At 39.9% G+C, this 19,049-nt stretch overlaps 1 protein-coding gene across 5 annotated transcripts in view; it reads right to left on the bottom strand.

Annotated features, from left to right (window-relative positions):
* Positions 1-19,049, bottom strand: part of plppr2a (phospholipid phosphatase related 2a) — an 85,412-nt gene that overhangs the window by 28,349 nt on the left and 38,014 nt on the right. For 3 of the 5 annotated variants that reach the window (XM_026165869.1, XM_026165871.1, XM_026165870.1), the window contains exon 3: positions 13,149-13,337. In XM_026165869.1, the coding sequence (XP_026021654.1) occupies positions 13,149-13,337 (189 nt within the window). Of the gene's footprint in view, positions 1-13,148; positions 13,709-19,049 lie in introns of those variants that run through there. The other 2 variants (XM_026165873.1, XM_026165872.1) reach the window with 2 other exon arrangements.

The following is a 19,049-nucleotide window of genomic DNA, read 5'->3' as shown; positions in this document are numbered from 1 at the left end:
GGAAAACGGTAAAGTACAAACTGCAGACTTATGAAGACACAGAGAAACTGGTGGAGAAAAGAGAAGGTGATGGACGGAACGAGGAGATGTGAGTTGATGATTAAAATGGTATGTTGATGCAATCCCCTCCTATCTTAAGGTGATAATCACCATGAGGAGTCAGATGAGAGCTGTGACTGCATGCCAGGCAGAATGGGAACTGTGCAGACTGTGGTAAATTAGCCTTCTGTATGGATTCCAGCATCACAGATAGATAGAAAAGATAGAGAGTCTTTAATGTGTACGGAAGAAAACAGCACAAACGGCTTCTTTCCATGAATAGAATCCTTATCAGTTTCTTTTTCTTAAAGTTGCTTTTTTTTCCGTGTATTTTCCCTTCTGGTAGCAGCCTCAATATCAGATGTCTCTCCCTGCATTAACATCACCTCTTCTATTATTATTTGAACATTTTATCTCCTTGCTCTTGTCATCACAAGCTAAGGAACAGAAGTTGAGGGGGCAGAAACCTTCGCCCGTGTGACATATCTCATGGCAGCCAGTGTCACAGAAATCGATGCCACTCCTCTGCCGCATGGAGCCCACCCTGCCATCTGTCTCATTAACCTGGCTTAGCAGCATACAAAACCAGACCGTGTGCTCGTGGGCCCGTGTATGAAAACATAAAGGAGAGATGCTAAAGAAGAAAAACAGCAGGGAAGACTAAAAAGCAAAAGCTTAAGGTAGAGTGAAAGTCTGGAAAATGGGCACTCATCCTGTGGGCACAATTTAAAATGAAGGTGAACTGTTTTGTGGGGTCGTCAACATGAGGTCGTAGTTTGTGTCAGTGATGCACAGTGAGGTTTAATGGAGGAGGAAGAAGCAGGCAAGACATCTCTAAGAGAGGTTAGGTAAATCATTCAGCTTCACCTGTTCGGACCTCAAAGCTCCATCCCTGTTAGTACTGCTTTGAAACCTGTGAAATACCTAGCACTTTTGGGGAGGCTGTGGCTCAGCAGGTAGGTAGGGACATCGTCTCCCAGAAAGTTGCTGGTTCGCTTTTCAGCTCTTGCAGTCTGGATGTTAAAGTATCCTTGGGCAAGATACTGAACTCCAAGATGTATCCACTGAACTGTGTGTTAGACAGAGTGCTTAGGTATGGGAAAAAAGTATGTGTGTGTAATTAGGTAGGCTTGTAATAAAAGTGCTTTGAATGCTCATTTAAGAGTAGAAAAGTGCTATACAATCAATATATTTATAGAGTACTTTAACTAAATTGAAAACATCGGTTTATTATCGATGCACCAAGGTTAAGTTAATGTTACCGTCAGACTTGATTGAACTTTAGCACTTTACCTTTAACATAGCTAAGATTACCACTGTCTTCAACATAATTTTCTAGGATTGTTTGCCACTGGGGGAAGATGGGTATTTGGGCATTCTGACAGGAAGACTTCAGGAAGTTAGGGAGGAAGCATAAAGTTAAACTAAACCAGGAGGAAGCTGTTATGGCTGAAAAGCTAAAACAGGACTTTCAGTCAGTAGATAGTGGTTTGAATCCAAGAAGAGAGTCCATGTTAATAAATTATTTTTAGCATAAGTTGATTTTTTTCTTTCTTTCAATTTTCTGCTGGACCTTGGGACAGTGGGACAGGCCAGCCTCCACTTTTTGACTTTGCAGTGAAAGACATCTCTATAATGCTTGTATTATTATTATTATTAGAAACCTATTTTTGAAATAGTAATTTTTCCAGTGGAATTCAATTCAATTCAATTCAATTCAATTCAATTCAATTCAATTCAATTCAATTTTATTTATATAGCGCCAAATCACAACAAAAGTCGCCTCAAGGTGCTTCATAGATACAGAGAAAAACCCAACAATCATATGACCCCCTATGAGCAAGCACTTTGGCGACAGTGGGAAGGAAAAACTCCCTTTTAACAGGAAGAAACCTCCGGCAGAACCAGGCTCAGGGAGGGGCGGGGCCATCTGCTGCGACCGGTTGGGGTGAGAGAAGGAAACAGGATAAAGACGTGATGTGGAGGAGAGACAGAGATTAATAACAGATATGATTCAATGCAGAGAGGTCTGTTAACACATAGTGAGTGAGAAAGGTGACTGGAAAGGAAAAACTCAATGCATCATGGGAATCCCCTGGCAGCCTATGTCTATTGCAGCATAACTAAGGGAGGATTCAGGGTCACCTGGTCCAGCCCTAACTATATGCTTTAACAAAAAGGAAAGTTTTAAGCCTAATCTTAAAAGTAGAGATAGTGTCTGTCTCCTGAATCCAAACTGGAAGCTGGTTCCACAGAAGAGGGGCCTGAAAACTGAAGGCTCTGCCTCCCATTCTGCTTTTAAATACTCTAGGAACAACAAGTAGGCCTGCAGAGCGAGAGCGAAGTGCTCTAATAGGGTGATATGGTACTATAAGGTCATTAAGATAAGATGGGGCCTGATTATTTAAGGCCTTGTATGTGAGGAGCAGGATTTTGAATTCAATTCTGGACTTAACAGGAAGCCAATGAAGGGAAGCCAAAACAGGAGAAATCTGCTCTCTCTTTCTAGTCCCTGTCAGGACTCTTGCTGCAGCATTTTGGATCAGCTGAAGGCTTTTCAGGGAGTTTTTAGGACTTCCTGATAATAATAAATTACAGTCGTCCAGCCTGGAAGTAATAAATGCATGAACTAGTTTTTCAGCATCACTCTGAGACAGGATATTTCTCATTTTAGAGATGTTGTGCAAATGGAAGGACGCAGTCTTACATATTTGTTTAATATGTGCGTTGAAGGACATGTCCTGGTCAAAAATGACTCCAAGGTTCCTCACAGCGTTACTGGAGGCCAAGGTAATGCCATCCAGAGTAAGAATCTGGTTAGATACCATATTTCTAAGATGGTGGAAGAGGTGAGTGAGTGGAGATGAAACTTGGTTTTATTTGAATAAACTGAGTTCAACTACATATGGATTTAACCGCAAAGGATTCTGGGAAGTAGCTAGCCGGTCGTCACGGCAAAGCTACGAGAGCGTCTCTCAGCATGGGCCCGAAAAAAGTTCTGTCAGCCGAGGAAGGAGACGATATTAAGAAGTCGCTGGAGTTTATGACAGAGGAGATTTCTACTGTCAAACTGCAGCAGAAAGCCATCCTGGACCTGGTCGAGGAAGTTAAGGCTCTCCGCATCCAGAACGCCGAGAAGGATCGGCGGCTGGCGTACCTGGAGAACAGAGTGGCGGATTTGGAGCAGTACACCCGGATGAACGATGTTATCATCACGGGGCTTCGCATCAAACCCCGGTCATACGCCCGGGCGGTCGCCACTGACAATGTAGGAGGGCCAGGAGAGGAAGATGTCAACTCCACGGAGCATCAAGTGGTTACCTTTCTACGGTCCAAAGGTGTGGAAGTGGATTATAACAACATTGAGGCTTGCCACCCTCTACCCCGAAAAAATGACAGTAACAAACCAGCCATCATTGTGAGATTTGCAAACAGAAAACAGAAAACAGCACTGTTAAAACAAGGAAGGAAACTGAAAGGATCCGATGTCTTCATGAACGAACATCTGATAAAAAGAAATGCAGACATTGCCAGGAAAGCACGTTACTTGAAGAAACAGGGAAAAATTCAAAATACATGGACCACCAACTGCAAAGTATTCATTAAACTCAATGGAACACCGGAACAAGCCAAAGTGTTGGTCATCAGAAATATGGAAGAGCTGGACAAATACTGAGGTCAACTTACTCTGGAGGTATGAATACACATGTGACGTGACACACAACACAACACATGGCACAGTCCAAAAGAACTTCATCTGCATCCGGCAACAATATCAACATGACTCATTGGAATTCTCTTTATGATAATCTGGAACTGAGAACATTTCGATACACAGACCATAATGTTCTAGACTTAGAAAAGGATATAGACCCGGAAAATAATTTCTTCTACAACATCAGCTGTAACTGCTGCTACTTCACTGATGAACAGTTTAAGCACACCATCAACACGGAAAATAAATTATCAATAATCCATTTTAATAGCAGAAGTCTGTATGCCAACTTCAACAATATAAAGGAATATCTAAATGAGTTGACAAATCCATTTGGAATTATTGCCATTTCTGAAACATGGATCAATGCGGAGAAAGGAATGGACTTTGGACTGGAGGGATATGAAGTGAATTTTGTAAATAGAAGGAACAAGAGTGGAGGGGGAGTAGCTGTGTATGTGGATAAAAACCGAAACTACAAGGTGGTAGAAAGTATGACAACTGTAATTGATAATTTACTAGAATGTATAACAATTGAAATTTATAAGGAAAAAGAAAAAAATGTAATAATTAGCTGTATATATAGAACACCTGGCTCTAGTATTCAAGTATTTAATGACTTCATAGAGGAAATATTCTCTAAAACAAATCAAAAAGTTATGTTTATCTGTGGTGATTTTAATATTGACCTGTTGAATCCAAAAAAGCATAAAATGACCGACGAATTCCTAAACACTATGTACAGTTTGAGTTTACATCCTAAAATAACCAGGCCTAGCAGAATTACACCACATTGTGCCACCTTACTTGACAATATTTTCACTAACAATATGGAAAACAACATTGTGAGCGGAATATTAATTAATGACATCAGTGATCACCTACCAGTTTTTGCAGTTTATGACACTAATTATAAGAAAAATCAGCATGAAGAACAACTGAGATACAGACGTGTAAGGACAGAAGAAACTATGACTGCATTTAAGAACGATCTATTAAATCAGGACTGGGACAAGGTGTACAAAGAAGCTGATATTGATATTGCATATGGCATATTTTTAAGAATATTCATGGAGTTGTACGATAAAAACTGTCCAACAATAAAATACAACAGAAAGCACAAATATTCAGATAGACCATGGCTCACTAAGGGTTTACAAAATGCATGTAAAAAGAAAAATACACTCTATAGGGAATACCTAAAACAAAGAACAAAAGAAGCTGAAAATAAATATAAAAAATACAAAAATAAGTTGACCAATATTATACGTGTATGTAGAAATGAGTATTATAGTAAAATATTGAACAACAATAAACATAATATGAAAGGAATATGGGATGTTTTAAACGGTATCATTAAAAATAATTCTGGACAACAAAGTTATCCACAATACTTTATCGATAATGGCAATATTATGGAAAACACTGCTGATAAGGTCAACAGCTTTAATCATTATTTTGTAAATATTGGACCAAAACTGGCAGAACAAATTCCTGAGTCACTGCCATCAGTAGAATGTAGTGAAAACCTGATTGATAGGAACCCTAACTCAATGTTCCTCACATCAGTGGTGGAAAAAAAAAAAAAAAAAAAAATATATATATATATATATATATATAAACACCCAGCACGCCCCTGCGGGCGGTTTATCCTTCAAGCTCGGGTCCTCTACCAGAGGCCTGGGAGCTTGAGGGTCCTGCGCAGTATCTTAGCTGTTCCCAGGACTGCGCTCTTCTGGACAGAGATTTCCGATGTTGTTCCCGGGATCTGCTGGAGCCACTCGCCTAGCTTGGGAGTCACCGCACCTAGTGCTCCGATTACCACGGGGACCACCGTTACCTTCACCCTCCACATCCTCTCGAGCTCTTCTCTGAGCCCTTGGTATTTCTCCAGCTTCTCGTGTTCCTTCTTCCTGATATTGCTGTCATTCGGAACCGCTACATCGATCACTACGGCCGTCTTCTTCTGTTTGTCTACCACCACTATGTCCGGTTGGTTAGCTACCACCCAAGCTTGAAACCTGGATCCCCCGTAGCCGGTTACCAAGATTACGTGAAGTACCCTCAGAAGGTCTGCTAGATGATGTTAATGCAGCACTACGGATATATATATATATATATATATATATATATATATATATATATGTATATATTAAATATATATAAAATTGTAGGTTGTGTATCCTTCAGGTGTTAATGGGGTTATTGAAAATGTGTATATGTGCGTATGTGTGTATATACGTAGGTATGGATAGATAGAAACATATATGTGTATATATTAAAAAAAAAAAAAAAATTACACATAACATATAATGTAATTACAAGGAGGTATTTCTGTAGTCTATTGATACTAGATAGTGGAAAAGGGGTGGGATTAAATAAGCTTATGCTTCTTCCTGCTCCTTTTTGAACATGGACGTTATTTGGAGTTGTGGTTGCTCGTTTTGCTTTTGTTTGCTTTGTTCATTTGTCTCTTTTAATTCTATTTTTTTTATACTTTTTCAACATGTTCAAAATAAAGATTCAATCAATCAATCAATCAATCAAACAAGGCCTTGAATGTTCTGTGGACCTCTCCTTGATTCTGTCAGAACACAGCGTAGCTGAAAGGTGACGTTTTTTCAGATTTATTAAGCAAAGCATTCATCTCCGTGTGTGCCTTTTAACTCAGTGTGACTGCAGTCACATAAAAGACTTATTCTCCTCTTCATCAGAGGTAAAGAGTGGGAAGTGGGACAGATGAGCACAATTTTGATCATTTTCTGTAAGATCTCTATGCTTATCAGTCTAGCCACAGATTTTAATGGCAGTGAGGTGAGAAATCCCATCAGGTGTGAAAATGTGTTAATTGGCAGGTGAGACAAACACAGAAGAGAAGAGCGGTCAGGAAGGATAAAGGGTAAAGATTTACAAATGGAAGGAAGGGTGTTGATGAGTGGAAGCAATGTCACAGTACCCAGGATGGTGAAAGGTGGGGAAAAAATATTTAGTACTATTATGCTGTTCTAGTTACAAACAGGATATTTCTGAATAAATAAAAAGAAAAAACACAGAAAATCCTAAATAGCATAGAAAAGAGATGAATGGTAATAAATAGAACACGAAGGCAAAAAGGATGTGGATGGGATGTAGTGGAGTGAGAAATGTGGACGGTCGTGGAAAACGGCTGTGCAACAGAGAGAGAGAAAAAGACAAAAATGAAGCTGATCAAAGGGTGGATTTACAGAGAATGAACACACATTTGTGCGCAAACTGTCAGACTGAATCTTTGCAGGATAAGTTTATTTATCCTAAGATTAACTGGCTTACAAGCTCCATTAGGCAAACTTCCAAGATGTCCTTAAAATGAACCAAACTAAAGTGTGCGTTTATACAGAGAATTCTTACTGTTATTCCAGATACAGCAGTGGTCTTTTGATAAATGCTGACAGCATTTATGTGCAACTAATGTATCAATAAAAAGGCATATGGATTATCACAATATGTGTTTTCCTTAAGTAAAATATGATCATTTTGATTACAAATAAGTGATTGACTTGCTGCAGTGTTTTAGGTGCTTTTTGCATTGATATGGTTGCAAGAATTATTCCTAAATATGTCTGTGAAGGTTCTCAGTCATCCAGGTCATCGTAGTCAAAGGAGCTTGCAAAGAAAAGCATCTGGACTTCTTTAAGTTGCTTGAAGACGTTTCACCTCTCATCCGAGAAGCTTCTTCAGTTCTAAGGTCAAATGGTGGAGAGTCCCAGATATAAGCCTAGTGGGAGTGACCCCCCACAGAGGGACAAAAGGACCCCCTGATGATCCTCTAATCGCCTGAGCCAAGGTGGGAAACTGGGCATGGGTCCCAATCAGCCAGAGTTTCGGGTGTGTTCATTGTGAAACCTGGCCCCACCTTATCATGCGAATTCCTGAGGTCAGATGGCCCAGGATGTGAGTGGGCGTTAAGGCGTTTGGGAAGGGATCTCAAAACTGGATTATAGATGGCAGAGAGTTGGTGTCGTAAACCCCCGCCTCTGTTCAAAGATGGTCGCTCACAGTGGACATAGATGGCTTCTTTCACTCCTCTTTCAAACCATCTGTCCTCTCTGTCCAAAATGTGAACATTGGCATCCTCGAAAGAGTGTCCTTTATCCTTAAGATGCAGATGGACTGCTGAGTCTTGTCCTGTGGAGGTGGCTCTTCTGTGTTGTGCCATGCGCTTGTGAAGTGGCTGTTTGGTCTCTCCAATGTAGAGGTCTGGGCATTCCTCGCTGCACTGTACAGCATACACCACATTGTTAAGTTTGTGTTTTGGCGTTTTGTCTTTCGGGTGAACCAGTTTCTCTCTGAGCGTGTTGCTGGGTCTGAAATACATGAGTGTATTGAGTCACCCAACAAGCTTGAAAGTCAACTTTTGGTATGACCACCATTCTTCAACATAGCCTGAACTGTCTGAGGCAACTTTCTTGTCATTTCTTTAAGTAATCTTCAGGAATAATTCTCCAGGCTTCTTGAAGGACATTCAAAGCTCTTCTTTGGATGTTGCTGCCTTTTTCTTATGTCCTCTGTCAAGATGATCCCACACTGCTTCAATTATGTTGAGTATCTACTGACTCATGGATTGGTTCTGGGGAGGCCAATCCATGACTGATAGTGTTCCATTGTGTGTTTTTCTATCCAGGTATGTTTTGGGGTTCATTGTCCAGCACAAAAATAATTCCATTGTCAATCAGACAATAAAGTATATTCCATAGTGGATTCAACCTAAAGTAGTTTTCTGTGTAATTTCATCAATTTTGATGACATCTCCAACACCACTGAGTGAAACGGAGCCCCAAACCATGACAGAACCTCCACCGTTTTTTTAATGATGGCTGTAGTCACTCATGTTGTTCTTCACTCCTCATCTTCCCTGTTCACTGACAGTTTAAACATAAAATTTCAAATGCATCTCTCAGGTTTTATGTCAGGTTTTGCTGGTTTTTCCCTGTTCCTTAAGGACATGACTTCCAAATTTAATACCTCTTTGCTAAGTTGTCTGTTGTGTGTAGCCGTAACACTGGTCCTTGGATTCCTTGATATGACCATTTATGCTTGAATGAGTCATAGGGTGGTGTTAAGTGACTCAACAAACAAACAAACAAACAAACAAAAAACAAGTACAACGACATTCCTCTGAAATATAAAGAAATCAAGTGTGACTCAAAACTTTGCTTAGTAATTAAGATGAGCCATGGCCATTGTTTGAAAAAATTACAGCGCATTTGGAAATTTGCTCATGCATAGCAACAGAAGCTAACAGTAAATTGGCAGTGCTTACCGGGTGGGAGGTTAGTGGGGGATAATTACATTGTCTCCATGTGGAGATGCAAAGATAGTTTGAAGAAATAATTGACCAGTTATTCAGTACTCCCTGAAAGTGGCTGCGATATCACCCAACTACAGTATGCTTGAGAAAGAAGGCAAGTTTGCTCCCATGGAAAGATGAATGTGACCTGGACGCATATGAATTTTAAAATCTTTACAGATTATAAAAGATCTTACCTAAATTACCCTAAATGTCCGCTCATATTGTTGGGTTATCTTAACAGGCAGATTAACAATTCCAAGAAATTGGACTAATAGGAACTGGTTTTCTAAAAGAACCGGTTCTCAAATTCCATCCCTAATTATAGGCCTGTTGTGGACTGTATTAGATTTCATAAACTTATAGGTGTAACAAATTTTGACTTTTTTTATTACTGAAAAGATGGATCTCACCCATGCTCAGTGCTTTTGGAAATAATCTAAAGAAACTATAGAAAAAAATAACCCCTTCTTTATTAGTTCTTCCCACCTTTAGTGTAAGTTATAAAAAGGTTCACCTTAATGTTACTGAGGCTGAAACCTGCCTTGTACCTCTTCTTATGTTTTGGTCTCCACACAGTGGACTGGGTCTTTGTGCTAAAACCTTCAAAAAATGATTGATGATTTTAATTAAATGTTGGGAGCCACACTGGGAGCCGACTGAGTGCTAGACTGCCCTCTGTTGGGCTTGGAGGACTGGCACTGACCCAAATACACTGGATGCCTATTACCTTCAATGGCTCAGCCAGACAAGGTCTCATTTACATGGTCAGTACAAGTAATTAAGTCCACATTCTAAAGTGTAATTAGTTCCTGCAGTAGCAGTATTATTGTACGATGCTCTAATACTCTATATCTCTACTACATTCAGTAGAGATTCATTCTACATTCAAATCAAAGAATATGCACAATAACTGAATATAATTAAAAAATGGCAACGCACGTTTACACCAGACTGCCACTATCTCAGGGAGTTACTGCTGTGATTTTCTTTGGTGCTTGTTACACATACCAAGGCCTCTGTCAGCACAGGTTAGGGCAGACTAGCTGGTGTAAGTAATGTGCTCTGACCCAGTTCAACATCCCGAGTAATTTACCCTGAGTTAGGGCAGATTTAAAGGTCTCTGTGGATAATCCAACTCAAGAGAAATTAAATTATCCACAAAATAATATGTCCTGCTGTGTGGGTATTAGTGAGTTACTTAGCACTAAATAACACGTACAATTTTCTGCTAAGTCCTATCCTGAGCCAGCCCTATTTCTTTATGAGACAGACTTTCTTGTCATTTTTAAGTGGTCTTTCTGAAAAATTTTGAAAATTTTATTTGGACATTGGCTGCTTTTCCCACTCATCTTCAGTCCAGTCCAGTTTCTTAAGCCATCATTCAAGCATAAAAAAGCTCCTAACTCAGTGGATGAATCAGTGTTGTGTCTGCACAGAACAGACTTAGGCCCATTATTACAAGCAGCAGTGGCAGTCCTAGCCTGTTTGGCACCCTGGGCGAACACTCCCTCCCTCTAATTTTGCACTCCAGTCGAACACCCATCCCCCAACCCGAGGATCACCACAACATAACCTAATACACCTACACCTTAATTCACAGATTCACTTTGTCTAAGGTGTATTTCTGGGATTTTGCACAACCCAGGATTCAAATCATGAATACATAATGGGCTTGGATTTACAACATTAGGATTGAAATGTGCTCTTTTTGGAAGCAGCCGGGCACCCTCCCCTTTCGACAGGTCGTGTGTGAAACTTTAAATCATCAAACTGTAAATTTTAAATTTTAAATTGTTATTGATCCGTTTACCCCTAGTCCTAAAGTGTATATTTATTTTCTTACTCTTCTTATATTTATTGTTTGTTTACTTGCACTGCTGTAACTGGAGCCTCGTAGTCTCGTCTCTCTGTATACTGTACTGTATGTAGCGGAGATGACAATAAAGTTTATTCTGACTTCAGCACAGCAGCGAGCAGGCGCACTGAGGGCTCTCGCGCTCACTTTTCGCGCATAGAATTTAGAAAAAACAACGGTGCAAATTATAAGTCTGTATCATAATGTCTGGTGTTTTCGTGTTTGTTGGTTTGTTTTTATTTTGTTTTATTTTGCGAGTTGGTTATTAGATGCAGCTCCAGCCAGCCAGAGAATCCCCCGCCGCCCCGCCCTCTCCTCCCTGTGCCGTAAGCAGCAGGCGCACCTCGCAAACGGAGGGCGCCCTTACTCCCAGCAAATGGGCGATAGAAAACCAATCGGTGCCTATGCCATTCCCAGTATGCGCTGGCTGATGTTGGGGCAGCATGAATAAGAGCAATTTTTTTTTTTTGCCGCCCCGGACAACCGCCTGTGTCACCCGTATCAAAAACCGCAAGCAGCCTTTCACAGAAACACATAATTTGTTCTGATTTCTTATTTTGAATTTATAAAAATGCAAACAGTACCACAGTTTAAAATAAAGAAATAGTACTTTTGCACCAACAAGGTGATTCACAAAGAGTTACCATATTAGCTGAAAACAGCATGGAGTGCAGCATGTCCTTAAAATATTGAAAAAGTGAGGAAACTGTACAAATGGAAGACAAAAGAAGAACCCAACAAACATGCCCTATGCACACACAGCCCTACAATCCAATCCCCATTTATGAATGAAATGAAACAGCATTTATAAAAAATAAATGCTGTTTCATCCAAATGTGAGAAAACAAACACTTTCATAAAAGAAGACATACAAACTTGTACATTTGTACATTTTCTTCTCTCTTTTATTATATTCCTACCAAATAAATCAACTTTATCACTTAGTTGTGAATATAAATACTTTCTGAATCCATTAAATTACTTACGCGTATTGTTTTGTCTGCTGTGGTTGCTAACAGCTCACAATTAGAAAAAAAAAATCACTGTGTATTGTGGCTGCGAGACAAACTGTACACAGCGGTACCACATTATAACAGCCCACAGTCTTTCTTCTGGCAATGAACTGCTGCACAGAAAACCTCATCATCTGCGATTGTTTGGTGCTCCAGTTGTGGAGTATTCTTGTCTTTGCACTGAGTGCAGGCTGTGGTTTTTGTCTGTGCATGTAATCTGCTCAGGTTATTTGTGTGCTTTGTATTGTGGATGCTGGTTGGTTTCTGTATGTGCTGTTTATTTTCTTTCTTTCTTTTTTCTTTCTTTCTTTCTTTCTCGTGGTGTGCTGGGGATTTAAGCTGTTCGGGTTTTTTTCTGCACTCAGGGTCAGGTGTTACACATTTCAGGCTCAATGCCTCCTATCTCACTTGAGGCTCAACAGCCAACCTCACACGCACACACATGCACAAGCATTCATGCATGTGCAAACATACATGAATACAGTACAAAAATAATAGCACACACCCCCTCTTAAAAAATTACTCTCCGTCGTGCTCATGTGTCTTTTTCTCACCTATTACTTCAGGGTTTTTTTGTTTTGTTTTTGAAGAACAGCATCTGTTGCCTGCCATCACTGCTCTGTCTCAACTCCAACTTTTACCTCGCTTCGTTTTTATTGCTTTCTGTGTTGTTTGTCTCTCTTCCTCTGATGCTCTCTTTCTCTCTCTCTAATGACCTGTCTGCCTCTTCCTATCACATCTCTGTGTGGTCCGAGCTGATGGTTTCCTCAGTTTTTTTTGTACTCTTCACACACATACAAACACACACTTGCATCTGCTTGTCAAGAACAGAGGGCGGAGGGGGTTACCTCTATGCAGCTTACCAATCTGCACACTATCGACAGTGGTGCAACACACAAACACACACACACGCGCACAACAGATGATTCATCATGAGAACTACCAAACACCAGAAGTAGGAGATTCTTATGCACTTTCGCAGCATCTAAAGACAGAGCAAATCTAATACACAATCTCAACTTTGATAACTTCCATCTTTCTAACGCATCATTTTCCCCCACTCTGCTTTTTCAGAGCACGGGAGATGCAAACCCACTTGCATGATTATCTCTTGAATTTCTTAACTACCCACCCCCTTCCATATCTGCCAAGCTTTACTTCCATACTTAGAAATGAATAAATAATTAGAACTCTTACCGTGAGGGTAGGGATGGCTGTGACGAGCGAGTAGATGAGCACCGGAGGGATCTTGCTGGTATCATCCGGACCAGGGTAGGGCTTAGAGAAGGTCTTGTCGTAACAGAAGAAGCCCTGGATGTGCACGGGGAAGGTGTCCGTGTACTCAAAGTAGTAAGCCAGCAGCACCGTCCCAGCCATGATCACCAGCTGGAAATAGAACATTATCCCTCCGTTAGGAAGCGAGAGGACGAGAGGTGAAGCAGAGGAGGTAGAGGTGGAGGAGCCGGAGTGGGAGCGGGAGAGAAAGAGGGGAGAGACGAGTCCCTGTACCCCTCAGCAGCGGGGAGATGCATAGGAAATGCCGGATCCAGAGAGAGGCAGAGTGAGAGGTTCAGTGTTTGGAACCAGGAGACATGGCGAGAGAGAGAGAGAAAGATGAGAAGACAAGAAATAAAAGAGCCAAATCTGCAGGAGACTTCTCTCATCAAGAGATGGAAACAAAGATTCAAAGAAGGGGAAAAAAAACAAAACAGGATAAAAGAGGATTCCCAACACCGCAAGCAGAAAAAAGACAAAGAATTGCATAGAGAGTGAGCAAGAGAAGGAGAGAGTGAGAAAGCAATGGAGAGAGAAAGAGTGATAGAGAGAGAGAGGGAGAGAGGAAGTGAAATGTGAGGGAGAGGAAGGGGGAGGCAGCCTTCATGCTGCTGGCACTCATGAAATCTACTACAGTTGAGCTGTGGGTGTATTTGTAGATGCTGCGTGCACATGTGTGTGTCAGTGTGGAATACGTGAGTGTGTGTGGCCTCATCACGTGCACAGAGACTGAAGTTTCTGCAGACACTCTAACTATCAGCTGCTATCCCCGCTAAAAAGTTTAGTTGATATCATGCAAAATTTAATCAATTTCATTTCATTTTCTGATGTAACTTGATGGCTTTTTAAGTTTTCAAAAAACTCTTTTTCCCTCTGCGTGTCCATTTTAGAATTCATTTGTGCACTGCTTTCTACTTTGTTTTCTCTGATCACTTTGATTTCAAAGTGATCAGAGAATGCTTCCATGTGCCATTTCAAGCTGACACATGCAAGCAGTGCGCCAACTTGAAATGAAATTCCAACCTAGTGAGCAGCGTCACGAACCCTGATTGGTACTCACAGCTTGTTTTTGCAGTTTTCAGAAGGAAACAAGGAGGAGATTTCTCTAACACAAGTCCCAAATGAGAGTGCACTCCTCAGATCTGCAGATTCACAAATGCAGCAGATCAAAGGCAGCAAAATTGATTACGATTTGTAGTAATTAAAGCCTCACCAATTTACCAATATTGTGGACCAGTATTGTTGACTGATATTAGCTGCTGGCCAATCCATCTGTATCAGCATTTATAACAGCTAATAACTGACAATGTACAAAATAAAGATCGTAGAAACACCCTTGACACGTGTTATGGATTTTGATGTTACGTTATTTGACCACCAGAGGGCAATCTGCATTTTCCTTGTTGGCATCATCAAAAACACAACAACAAGCTGGCTTAAATGTGAAGTCAATAAATAACGGCAAGTTATTGTTAATGTCTGGCTCTCTTCCACAGTGTCTTTGTCCTGTCTTCCTCCACTCAACTCCGTTGCGGCAGGTGGCTTCGCCCTCTCTTAGCCTGGTTCTGCCAAAGCTTTCTTCTTGTTAAAAGGGAGTTTTTCCTTCCCACTGTTGCCAAAGTGCTTGCTCATCAGGGGTTATCTAACTGTTGGAGTTTTCTCTGTTTGCTGTTTATTGCTGTCGGGTCCTTACCTTACAATGTAAAGTGCCTTGAGGCAACTGTTGTTATGATTTGGTGCTATAGAAATAAAACTGAATTGAACCAAATTGTTTATTTCACCTTTGCTGAAGAAAATTCCTATTACCTGGAAAATCATCAACTGAGATTCTAACACGGATCACAGACAATGGGAAATGGTGGGAAAGCTTATTAACTCCATTTGATGGCAGCTGGGACTGTATGTTTTCAACTTGGCTAAGACAGGAGGACCATGGGCTGTATTCACCCTTGTTGTGTTGGCTATTAAACCTTGATTATACTCTAATTTAGTCAGACATGGACAGCTAGAAATACTGCAGATGAGTAGGTGTTCCATCTATAGGCACATGTGTAGTTGGTGTATTTTTGTGTGGTCACAAAAAGCTTGGCAAGTCTGATGACAACATTTCATTCGAACCCATGATGTCTGTACTGAGAGGTGTGCAGTCTGCTTTACTGAAACGAAAGCTATGCACACTTGATGTTTCGGTCTTCTGTCACATCATCAATAAGCACAGGTTACTCAGTGCCACTGGAAGTCATGCTTGCCCATACATCACAATGTTTCACACAGGTTTTACAGATGATGTTGTGAGCGTTGAATCATGACCCATTCCAAACCTTCTCCATATATTTTTTTCCCTATAATTCTGTTGCATTCATAGTCATTGATCCAATGAATGCTGTTTCGGAACTTTTCTTGCTTTTTACATTTTCTTTCTTTCTTTCTTTCTTTCTTTCTTTCTTTCTTTCTTTCTTTCTTTCTTTCTTTCTTTCTTTCTTTCTTTCTTTCTTTCTTTCTTTCTTTGATGGACTTGTAATGATACATCTACCTCCTGAAAATGGTTCTTGTGAAGGGCGTCAAAAGCATCAGGCAATCATCTACCACTGGTCTCTTCCACAGATATCCAGGCCTTTTTATGCCTGTAGAGCTGACCAGCTCACTATATTTTCAGAATGAACTAGAACCGAATGAACTCTCATGTTTCCACTTTCTCTGTGATGGATTTGTTTTATTTTTGAAGTATGGGCAGAATTGCCCATTTCACACACATTGAGAGTTCCACTGAAACTGTTTCCGAAATCCAAATGCTACACTTGGAAATCAACTGCAGACCTTTTACCTCCAAGTACGGGAAACAGCTTTTGCTAGAATTGTCCGATTACATTTGAGCCTCTGAAAAAAGACCGTCCCTTAAAATGGATGTAATTCCTAGAAGAAAGGCCTATATCTATCTTAGAACTGTAACCTGGGTAAGTATATAAAATAAGTTGTATTAGTGCCTGAAAATATATGAATGTTATGGTAAGATGAAGCACAGATCCTTATTCACCATTCATCATTGGCAAATTTTACCTCACATACATGTACACATGTTTACACATGTCAATGTATATCAACATCTACACATATACGTCTGGCATGCACTTTACATATGTCCTGAATTTATATATAGAAGGGTGCATGTATTTATATTATATGCAAATATACATAGGGGCACAAATATAAAGGATTTTTATTTGTATAAACACCCTTCATTTGTGCCTCCCTCGTTTTGTTTTTTGACTAGCTGCAGTTGTCATAACTGAAACACCAGAATTATAAAATACAAAAAAGTGTTTGTACAGATTTGTGTTGAACTTACGCTTCACTTTGTGGTTTATAAATTATTGTAGTAGCGGTTTATGTTTGTATTTTATGTGTTTGTGTATCTTGCACACACGCTTGATGGGAGCTGTTTGTTGGGTTTGCTTTGGGTGAGAGGAGGTGTTCTAAATGTGTGACTCATAAAGCCTTCCCTTGTTTTCCTGTTTGATGGTGTAGCGCTCCTCCCCTGCATTTTCCCAACGTATTGTGACTGACTGTGACTCACACTTCTAGGAAGAAACACTTTTAAGTCACAACGCCACGTTAAAATCATGATCATACTTATGCATAGTTGAGCACAGAGCACAGCATACCATGTCTCCTTTATTTCCACTTCTATGCGCTGGAAAAATATTAGAGAATGTGCGTCTGCTGAAGATTTTGCCTCAAGCTCCCATATGTCGGAGTTCATAGTTGTTGACCGGCAAATCTGCATCTCCAGCCAATAGATGAAGAGCTTATTTTTAGAGTCATCTTTAAATATGAGCTCTTTCTAAATCAAACCAGGAACCAAAAAAACACTACAAATGAGTATTACAGCCACATGAATCGAGAACAGAGAATATTTTATTTACTTTACAGAATAAATAGAACATTATTATATTAATATTCATTAAAATGGAACATCAATAATTTAGTAGCGCATTGGGCTCACAGTTAATAACACCTAACAGATTATTGTTTGTAAAATGATCAATATAACGTTGACCATGACTTTCAGCTTTATTGTCCATAAACCTATACTTTATTCTTAGCATTCCAACTTCAACATTTTAACTCAGGGTTCTCAAGTTTTCAAACTTAATTTATAGCACTTTTTAACTTTAAAGATACAGTGTGTAGAATTTCACCACTAGATGTTAATAGATTGTAGATTGCAGTCAACTAAATTCTGTTTTTTACACATTCTAATTCAAGTGCATTATGTTATCTATGGCAGCTGTTATAGGACAAATATTTTTTACTCAGCAATAGAGATCAGAAACATTGAATTAAATTAAGAATGTACCACATAATGTAACTCCTGTTGTTTCTGTTGTTAGCCACTGTTAGCTGCTGCCAGCTAGCATTAGCTGCTATTAGCCGATGTCAGTCAAGTTTTCTTTTAAGTGGATCTAACATTGCTGGACTCAGGCACGTAGCGAATAAACTCTCATCAATTTAAAAATATAATCAAACTGTTTATCAGATTGAAAGTGTAATTTTTAGGACACTCGAGCCAAACATTAGCTGGCATAATGTTAGCTTATAACCAGCTATTGTTGTGGTTTAGTTTGTGGTTTTGTTGTCAGGTGCCTAGAAGAGAGGACCATCAAATTTGTCCAATTTGCTGAGAATAGGTAATTGCAACAATTTCAGAAATAAATAAGCATGTTTATGCAGTTTTTTTGTGTTTAAGAGCATTGATTCCAGTTTAGGAGATTATGTTTAGCGTGAGGAGGAAGAGGATGATTTTTAATCCAGATGGCTGTTAAGTTGTGTCTTTCCTTCATATTTTAACTTCTTTGGTGAGAAGGGGATCCCTTCTCATATGTATGATCACAAGTATGAGCAATCTTGAGTCTGAAGGTGCAGATATGAATAAAAATTTGTCTCCACAGCACACGTACGCTGCTGCATTCTCTTATGTATGTGGCCGGTCTATAGCCATAAATGTAAAATGTGATTAGATGGAATGGTGCTTTCCATCTTGGCCACTGTATTCAAGATGGTGGGGCCACATGGCAGCTTCAAAAAAACAGTGTCCGCTCCTAAGTATTTGTATGCAAGATGCAATTGCACACTAATCATGTATTTTTATGAGTTCAATATTCTTTTTTAAAGTTAAAAAAACAAAAATAAAAAAACCCCACTGACTGTTCCTTTAATTTAACTTGTGGTTTTTTTATTCTCAGAATGCAAAATAACTAATAAGTGAATAGATGTGTGGCGATACCACTCCTTCAGAAAAGACAACATGGAATCAAGTACACCATAAAACTTGTTTTTGAAGCTATTAAAGGGGGGGAAATAGTCTTGAGTCACTTTCATCGTACTTAACATAAGAACGTTTTTTATATTTGCCAGTGCAGATTAAGCCGCTACTCTCATGATGGTTTGCTGTTAACTGCAATGTGACTTGTGGCAGTTTATTCACACCCTGGCAACTCTCTGTCCTACCCTCCTCTTGGCACTCCTTCACATTCTTCTCTCCACTCTGCTGTGTACCTGTCTTTCCTTTTTTCTTTATTGACCTCGTCCAAAAGAGAGCAGCTATTAACAGAAAAAAGGGACAGGCAGAGTTAGAAACCTGCCCTGCTCTGACCTATTTTTGTCTGGAGATGGAAGGGCAGATCAGCAGCACAAAAGATCCGTGGCTTGTCAAGATGAAAGGTCACATTAAGACAGTTCAAGTCTGGAGCTGTCAAAAAGCAATGTGTGGCTGCCTGTTACAGTCGCAAAAAGAGGGTGAAGACTGACGAGTGTCTTCTTCTA

Source organism: Astatotilapia calliptera, chromosome 4 (assembly GCF_900246225.1).
Source record: "Astatotilapia calliptera chromosome 4, fAstCal1.2, whole genome shotgun sequence".
Taxonomy (NCBI): Eukaryota; Metazoa; Chordata; class Actinopteri; order Cichliformes; family Cichlidae; genus Astatotilapia; species Astatotilapia calliptera.
The sequence above is the reverse complement of the archived record's forward strand: the minus strand, read 5'-3'. Positions and strand labels throughout refer to the sequence as shown.